General features: G+C 35.0%; 1 protein-coding gene across 1 annotated transcript in view; it reads right to left on the bottom strand.

The window, feature by feature from the left end:
* LOC117123113 (eIF-2-alpha kinase GCN2-like) overlaps positions 1–8,897 on the bottom strand; it is a gene marked incomplete in the record, with an annotated part of 33,082 nt that overhangs the window by 14,033 nt on the left and 10,152 nt on the right. The window contains 10 exon segments of the mRNA XM_033268956.1: positions 229–319; positions 751–862; positions 1,735–1,895; positions 2,312–2,445; positions 2,816–2,940; positions 3,307–3,434; positions 3,993–4,096; positions 4,618–4,723; positions 5,311–5,528; positions 8,579–8,689. Of these exon segments, the coding sequence (XP_033124847.1) occupies positions 229–319; positions 751–862; positions 1,735–1,895; positions 2,312–2,445; positions 2,816–2,940; positions 3,307–3,434; positions 3,993–4,096; positions 4,618–4,723; positions 5,311–5,528; positions 8,579–8,689 (1,290 nt within the window).

Here is an 8,897-nt window from a genome sequence, read left to right as displayed (position 1 = left end):
ATATTTAAATAAATAAATCATAGACAAATAAATAACACCTAATAGCTTGCAGATCGATGAAAAATTCAGCTTCAGATGCATAAATTGACAATTGAAAATGGATATGAAACTCAATTGACTTGAACTAGCACAATGTTATAAAATAAATGCCAATTTTGGATGATTTTGTTTTAAGTTTTTATTGTTAAATTGAGTAATACATTAAAGATAGATTACAAGATTACTTACATAACTAAACGAATCGTTGTATTTCCTAGAATTTCCATAATCGGAATCCTCAAAAATGATGTCATCATATGAATCACTTTCTAATGTTGGCCTTGAAAATAAATTAAATAAAGGTTACAGTGGCTATAAAACAAGCAGTGCCGTAGCAGAGACGTTTGTTAGGGAGACGGTTCACACGTGGTGCCTTGGGTCGGACTGTTCCATTTTTTCGAAGGGGTGTTCCGTTTTGGGAACAATGGCAATTAGTCGGTTATCCAGGTAAGTATTCACGAAATAGACCAAGCAGTGCCGTAGCTACTGTAGGTGAGAACGGGCTACTAATAGCCCTGGGCCCCAGTGCTTGGGCTACTAATAGCCCTGGGCCCCAGTGCTTTGCACTGGCTGCACTGCCCATCCCACCTACGCCACTAAAAACAAGTACTGTAGGTACCGTAAGTAGTTATGTAGGAATTAAACATGTAGAAATGATTGATGCTAAGACTGAAAAGCATTTTAAGGAGAAATGTATAAGGATGTACTTACATAAATGGTCCACAAAATGCATCCTCTTCCTCATCGTCACTACTACTCTCCTCTTGCGGGTAGATACTTGGATTATCGTAAGATGTACTCCACTCATATGAGTTCAAATTACCTGTCATATAACAAATGTATAATTCCTACTGAAAATCCATTGTATAAAATTCAACATTCTATGCAACAAATCTATTGGCTGACTGATTGACATAGGAAAAAACAATAAATTTGCCATTAGATTTAAAATCAGACATTCAACAGTGTTGTTGGTAGTCTATAAATGATGTATCTCTACTGTAGTATTTTATATCTAGGTGTTTATTGCTGCTACAGTGACAAAAGAATGAGTATGTATAATGTGATTGTTACCAAGGACATGTGATGCTCTGGAATGGATAGCGCAGAATCAATGATAATATATGAGCTGATATATCCAGGTAAGACAAAACTTTTTTATAACTTGTTTAGCGAAGCTGTCACCCGCAAATAATGATAACTTTGAATAAAAATACAATTTATTTTTGGCCAATTAGTGCCCCCACACATTTATTTTTATTACGCCCGCTGCCCCTTGAAATATCAAAAAATAAGATATGTATAATTTTTTCCTAATTATATAAAATTAAAGCATTTAACCATCCCATTACTACATTATTTACATTCACTAATAAAATTTTATTTTTTTTATTTTTTTTTTATTTTTTTTTTATTTTTTGGCAAAAATATTTGTTAAATAAGAAAACAAAATTTTGTTTTTATTTTTTTTTTCCATCCTTCTCTGCCGATCTTTAAAAAAAATAAGTTTGCAAAAAAAGGTATAAGAAAGTGTCCCTAAGTATTCACAAAATAACTGAATTAAAATGAGTGTCAATTATTTTTTGAAGCAATATCTTATACTTAACAAATGACTAGTATTACTGCAATACAGTAATTCTTTACACTCACAAAATATATATCTTAACTATAACTTAAACACAAACAATAACCTACCAACTTTAGGAGCCAACTTTTCGATGTCATCAGATATGTTGAGACTATTTTTGTTGTCAAGATCCTGAAGCTTTGCTTCGTCTGTGTTTGATGACGTTCCTGTCTCCGATTCGTCAGTTGTAATTTGCTCCTCTGCTGTTTCAATCCAGGAATTATAATACCTTTTGGAATATGTAAAATGAGAACTGGTTATAAGGAATTGACTGTTTTTAGGGGTGAATTATTAGGAATCAATCATTAGAGATTTATTACCACACATTTGTTTCATTAAATATGAGTTACTAGGTATTGAATATTATACATTGATTATTGATCACAATGGTGTGATTGATCATCAGGAATCGATTAGGTATTGAATATTAGTATTGATTGTAATGGTGTGAATTGGCTTTAGAAATTGATAATTCAATTTGATACAGCAACAGAACAAAGATGTGTTTTGGTCTCAATTAATTAATTTCTTGGTAGAAAATCCTATTGTGGACAATTATACATATGTTGCAATTTTTAAATCATGTTAGCTTTCAACTGAGATCATCATTCTACATAGTTAAACAATACAAGTGAATACTATTACCTAACAACGTTCTCGTGATGTAAACGTGACAAAAGCTTCACTTCCCGCGTGATTTTGCGTGTCAACTCCTGTTTGCTCGGATCCAGCTGGATGCGCTTAATGGCGTACAAATTGCTGTCCAGTTTGTTTTTTACCTGTTATAGTTGAAGAGAACAATACAGGTGAACAATGACGATAATGACAACAACAACAATATATTGTTTGAAGGTTTGTATGGCAAAGATATATTGATGCTTGCGGTACAACACATAGATACTAGTTCTGAAAAGAACTGTTGTTGTTGGTTGAGAATATCTCGACGTTTCAATTGAGTTCTTCTATCGTCTTCAGGAGAATACCTGCAGGAATTCCAAAACAATGAAATGTTTTGGGTAGTGGGACTTGCTGCTGATTGGTGGAAAACTAAACAATAACTGGGACAACAACAATTAAGTTCATAATTCTTCTCCTTCTGATATCTGTAATGATGATAAAATAGTAATAATGGTGGTAATAATAATTTACCTTCATCACTGATCCAAATCCTCCTTTACCAAGCAGGTCCATAATTTGGAATTCATTGGAAAGCCTTGACGGGCCCCATCTTAGCTGCATTCCCTCATTCAATATATTTACATTTACATTATTGTCTGAAGGAATAAAATAAAAGTATGCCTTTATTAATAACCATAATACCCTATGGCTATGTTCACACACACACTCACACACCAGCTAATGGTTAGCAAGATCCAGATAGACAGAGGTCTGATTTCTGGCCAATAGGAAACTGGAAATTGGAAATGCATACGTGTGCTTGGTTAATGATAAAAATGTGCTCAACTTGCTAACTGATAGCACTTGCCAAACTTTGGCGTATCCAGATCCTGGTGCTAACGGTTATCGCTAATGGTTAGATCCTGGTCCAGATACTAATGCTTTAGTGTGAACCTAAACCTATAATATTCATTAGATTCTTTTGCAAATATAAGGTGCCAACTGCTCTTCAGTAACCTTACCTGATTGTTGGTTGTTGTTTTCATTACTCCTCGTAACATGGACACCTGCAGAGATTGGTGGATGGATGAATGGATGGTCTCGAAGGTGGTGAGCTGACCATCTTGTACCCTCATCAAGATCAAGACACCTACAAATTATATTAACTTTTTATTCTTAACAAAGTCATCAGCTAAGGAAGAAAATATTAAAACCAATAAAGTGCCATAAAACTACATTTAAAGCAAGAAATATCAATCGTTTTCAGCCAATATATATTACATTAGAGCTGTGCATGCTTGTTCAGGCATACTGTACAGTAAATCTCATTTTTTGTTCACTGGTGGCGCTATTCGCATGGATTTACGATCTTTATTCATTTGGAAATCGCTTTAAATTAATAGTTCACAGTGAGCACAGGTAATTTTGGCTTCTGTAAAGTATAGTTTTGTTGCAGAAAACAGTAAAATCCAAGTCATATTTCATTACAAAATGTTGCTCCCATGGCAAGGACTACCAAGCTCTGTGCTTGCAGAAATACCCCCACCACACTGAGATGCTATGAACTAAGAATTTTCTCACTTATTCGTAATTGGGAGATGTTACTGTAGCATTGTTCAATGTGCCAAAACGAAATGTTATCAAAACAATAACGGCTTAGATTGTGGAGGTGTTGTCTTGTTGCTGTAATTGATGACTGCTGGGTTACCTGTCAAGAAAGTCTTTCACTTCAGATGGAAGATGTTGAGGGACTTTGTAAGGTGGCTCCCCCACATCAATATCACCTTGAATGACCCCAAGTAAAATCGTACCCTAAAAAAAAAATTTAAAACATTAAAATTCATTTCATTCATTATCTTTCTTTATTTAGTCAATATAATATACAAAACACGCATACATCATTCATAGAAGGGTGGCAACAGAATGTATTTATGAATAGAAGAGCACTGTTTTGTGTTGCTAAAAACAAGGAAACACTTGCCTACCAACTGCATATTAATTACTGTAGTATTTTTAGAAGTACAACAGAGATGGCTTTAAAAAGAACACCAGAGAATAGTTCAGTGTTTCAAATAGAATGCTTTAATATTGCAAACACGCAAGTCTCTTTTTTTTAATTGCCATGCAAACCCACATATCACCAAGTTTCTGCTTACGCCAGGATTCCATAACATCGCTACGTGGTATGACAGACAGCTTTCAGGGACGGTGATTGGTTGGTTGATTCAGGGAACCTTCCTGAATGCATTGGGGACAGGTACGCAGTGTAACACTTGTACTGAACTCACTGTAGCCACAGTGTAGCTATTTTATAGAAACCAATCTTTACTCACCAACTTTAGGATGTCTCCCTTTTTACCACCTCTTCCATAGGTCTTTTCATCACTGAATCTTACACTGTGACTTCCAGAACTACAAGTCTCAAACAAACTAGACAACCTGAAACACAGAAAAGCACTCTCAAACAGTGATACAATATCAACATATATACACAGGTTTCCCTCTAATTAAAGACCTCTCCAATTTAAGACCACCTGCAATCAAAGGCCACTTTTCTGTGGTCCCAAGTTAACAAATGTCTTTTATCTTGATTACTCCAATTAGAGACCAAAGATGCTAAAGACTGTGGAAACCCCAGTCCCAAAAGTGGTCTTTAATTGGAGGGAGACCTGTATATCCAATATTTATTTGAGTAAACATTAGGTTACTTTAATAGGATATTAATATCTTCAGAATTTTTTGTGATATATATATATAAATATGAATTTATAAATTATTTATAATTTTTTTGTTTCTCTATGCTATTCTGTGTTTGTTGTTAAGAGTCTTTTTTATTGTTTCTTATGTTGACCTTTAACTTGATACCTTTTTGTTCTTCTGTAAAGAGAGTTCCAACAACTCACAAGCATTTTTACTATTAGTTGCACAGCCTCCAATTGTCTTTATCAATGGAAACAAACTTTCAATTAAAATGAAACCTTAAATAAGTGAAAGAAAGTAAATAAGAAAAATAATGAAGACACTACCTTTTGCCAATACTGTAATCTGCAACTCGCAATTTTCCTTCCTCGTCAATGAACACAGACGAAGCTTTTAGGTTTTTGTGCGTCACTGATTTGTCATGTAGGTAGCACAGTGCTTCAATTAGATCACACGCATACTGCCGGATTGTTTCCATGGGAATACACGTAATGTTGTCAACATGCTGCGAAAGGCTACCACCACCAACATATTCCATCAGCACCTACAAATAATAAAATCAAATAAAGATTTATGAAAAACATTTTTACTCATCCAACCTATATTCACCCTAACTTTGTATCTGATATGATTCCTCCTTCCCCCCTCAAACCCCCCACCCCCATCAGAGCTTTAACTCAAAATGCCAGCAGTTATATGTGAATAATGAAGGCAATGAGGTCAGAATCATTTAAATCAGAGGTAAACTGATATTAGGAAGCTTTTGATTTGTACGACAAAGTAACGATAGAACAGGTCCACTGATCCGTGACAATCCTATGTTCTCTGCACAACATAGATTTGGGCCGAACTGCATCCAAGAATCTAGACAACAACGAGAAGTCAATGTTCTCACATGCACAGATAACTTCTTAGTGATGTTGCTACATTCTACATCGTACCATCGTCGTGCAACCTAAAGCTCCCTTTACCAACCACTACCATATTATTTTGTGTGTACTGATAGTTACTAAACTAAACAACCACCACAATTTTATTTTGTCTGTACTGTAAATGATCAATAAGCACAACTCTCAAATATAACACCATACAAAACTTTTGCTTTTTGCTAAGCAAGTGGTGTAATAAGTACCACTGTTGAATTGGCACCTCTCTTGTATAAGCCCTGCACTCAAGTTTCTATGAATTTTATGAGCAATATAGTGCCTTATTTGGTCAATTCCAGGTATGGATTATTACCAACCTCAACTATTATTGCACTTTTTTCTTGTGTGTATTTGAAGACTTGGAAATGCACCAGGTTTGGATGATTCAACTTCACTAATGCTGAGAATTCCTGCTCTAAGCTTTGAAGCTGAGAATACAGAAAACAAATGATAAAAATATAAATGTCAAACTATCCACATAAACAGAAGCTCAAAGGAACACATAGGCCGCTGGAAATTTCTCAAAATATCACTATATAAGTTTTCGTTCACGTTTTTAAAAAATGACATATTTATCTACACAAAAAGTAAATCCTTGCAGAGCTATGGGCACACAGGGCTGGAGCTTTCCTCCAGTTTCTGTAACATGAAGCGGATGAGAGTGCGATACTCCCCTTGGGTGGGACGATAGTCCATCACAGGTTACTCCAAGGAATTTGCTGGTACCCATTGATAGAGCTGGGTAGACTCCTATGAAGTAGCATGAGTCCCCCCTACAAATTAGCACCAGGTATTTTATCCGTATTGCTTCTCTCCACCCAGGGGTATAAATTGGTACCTGGTGGGGTTGCCTGCTCTTAAATAACAATTTCTACTAACTTGATTGATGTATCCCTCTGCATTTTTTTCTTCGTCTGGAAGTGGTTTGCGTCCTTTGCTATGTTTCCATTTCATAATCCATTCGCATAACGCTACAAGCTCCCCGGTTGAAGCATCCATACCAACATAAACAGTGCTTCCACTATTTCCCTGACCTAAAGAAACAAACAGAAAATGTTTTAATTTTCTATTTTTTACTTCAAATTAAATTTAGCATGAAGAAACACAACCAACAAGGATACTGTATGTAGTTATAAATAATTCAAATAAAATTTTTCAAAAAAACAACAAAAAACATACCGTTTCTATAATAATGATAAAGTATTTTGTTTATATTGTGCCTCTTCCAATGAAATTGTTCAGGGGCGAGTCACAAAGAAATCATTAAAATATGCTAAAATTACAACCATTACACTAATTACAATTAAAATAGAGAGAAAACAATTAAGATTAATAGAAAAGGCATGTTTACAATTTTCCCAATAACATTTGTCAATAAAAATACATCAGACCACAAACATTTCATCACAACACTGAAAGTTAATAAACTATTTAATATTCAGTGTACCTGCAAACGCAACTGAGCAGACCCATGTCTATTTACTAAAGCCTTGTGTAAATTAAAATGTTTTAAGTTTGATTTATCAGGAATAACGTAATATTTGACATGATTTCTTTAATTGGCATTACAAACATGTATAAATATTAGTTTGTCTATATAATAGTATAAAATAGAGGATTCTCTTAGGCCATCATTAAGTGTGATAGTATATATAAATAAAACATCGTTGCCATTTTAACAGGTCAGTAATAAGATTGATAAATGCTTTATATTTATCAAGAAATTTTCTCATCCTACAGTACAACAATGTATTACTTGTTAGGGCAATGCCTGTCCGCCTTACCTAAACACGCTCCTCTGTGAATGACCCTGTCTGTCTTGGCGCTGAACTTTGTGACGACTACTGATCCATCACTTGTGCGTTTCGATGCTGAAGACTTGTTTTGACCATTATTCTTTAACTCCTTGCTAATGCTTGAGTTTCTATAAACAAAAATATACACTGCTATTAGCATAATCATTTTTTTTTATGAGAGGATGGAGGGCAAAGTGTACCCTAATGCAAGGCCCTCCAAAGAAGGAGCCGGATCGTATGTGCCTAAAACAAAGCCAAGGGCCGTAGCCTACTTGCATTTAAGGCTAAAACATTTTTGCAGCCCATCAAACAGTATACTGTAGGTAGAACAAGAGAGTATAGACAGTACGATTGTTAGGAGTGTGGACAAATGATATGCCTATATGCAGCTACTGGAGGTCAACTACTGTCATTTGTACGCTTTTTATTACTCTGTACTGCACCATGCACGGTTTGTTTGCCTGTTTATTGTTTTTCCACATAATACAGTATTTTTGTAGAGGGCGGTAGATTTACATCTTTTTCTTTATCATCTCACTATTGCAGTGGGTGGACTTTCTGTAAATTTAATCCTTGCTGGAAGTGGACAACATGAGGATTGAACTTCCAATCACAAGGATGAAAACCTGACTGCAATTGCTGTGCCAATTGCCTCCCTCAATTATCCTCATGTATACTTATTTGAATTTCAGTCGATTCTATCTAAGTGATCAGTTTCGGTGACAAATAAAATGCTGATACACATCTATACTGGTGACAGCACCAGTCATCAATCATCTGATCAGAATCTGTCTCTTATACACATCTAGATGTGTATAAGAGACAGATATAGTGCCTTATTTGGTCAATTCCAGGTATGGATTATTACCAACCTCAACTATTATTGCACTTTTTTCTTGTGTGTATTTGAAGACTTGGAAATGCACCAGGTTTGGATGATTCAACTTCACTAATGCTGAGAATTCCTGCTCTAAGCTTTGAAGCTGAAAATACAGAAAACAAATGATAAAAATATAAATGTCAAACTATCCACATAAACAGAAGCTCAAAGGAACACATAGGCCGCTGGAAATTTCTCAAAATATCACTATATAAGTTTTCGTTCACGTTTTTAAAAAATGACATATTTATCTACACAAAAAGTAAATCCTTGCAGAGCTATGGGCACACAGGGCTGGAGCTTTCCTCCAG

Source organism: Anneissia japonica, unplaced genomic scaffold (assembly GCF_011630105.1).
Source record: "Anneissia japonica isolate Jap-2015-1 unplaced genomic scaffold, ASM1163010v1 scaffold11402_len470986_cov188, whole genome shotgun sequence".
NCBI classification, from domain to species: Eukaryota; Metazoa; Echinodermata; class Crinoidea; order Comatulida; family Comatulidae; genus Anneissia; species Anneissia japonica.
The sequence above is the reverse complement of the archived record's forward strand: the minus strand, read 5'-3'. Positions and strand labels throughout refer to the sequence as shown.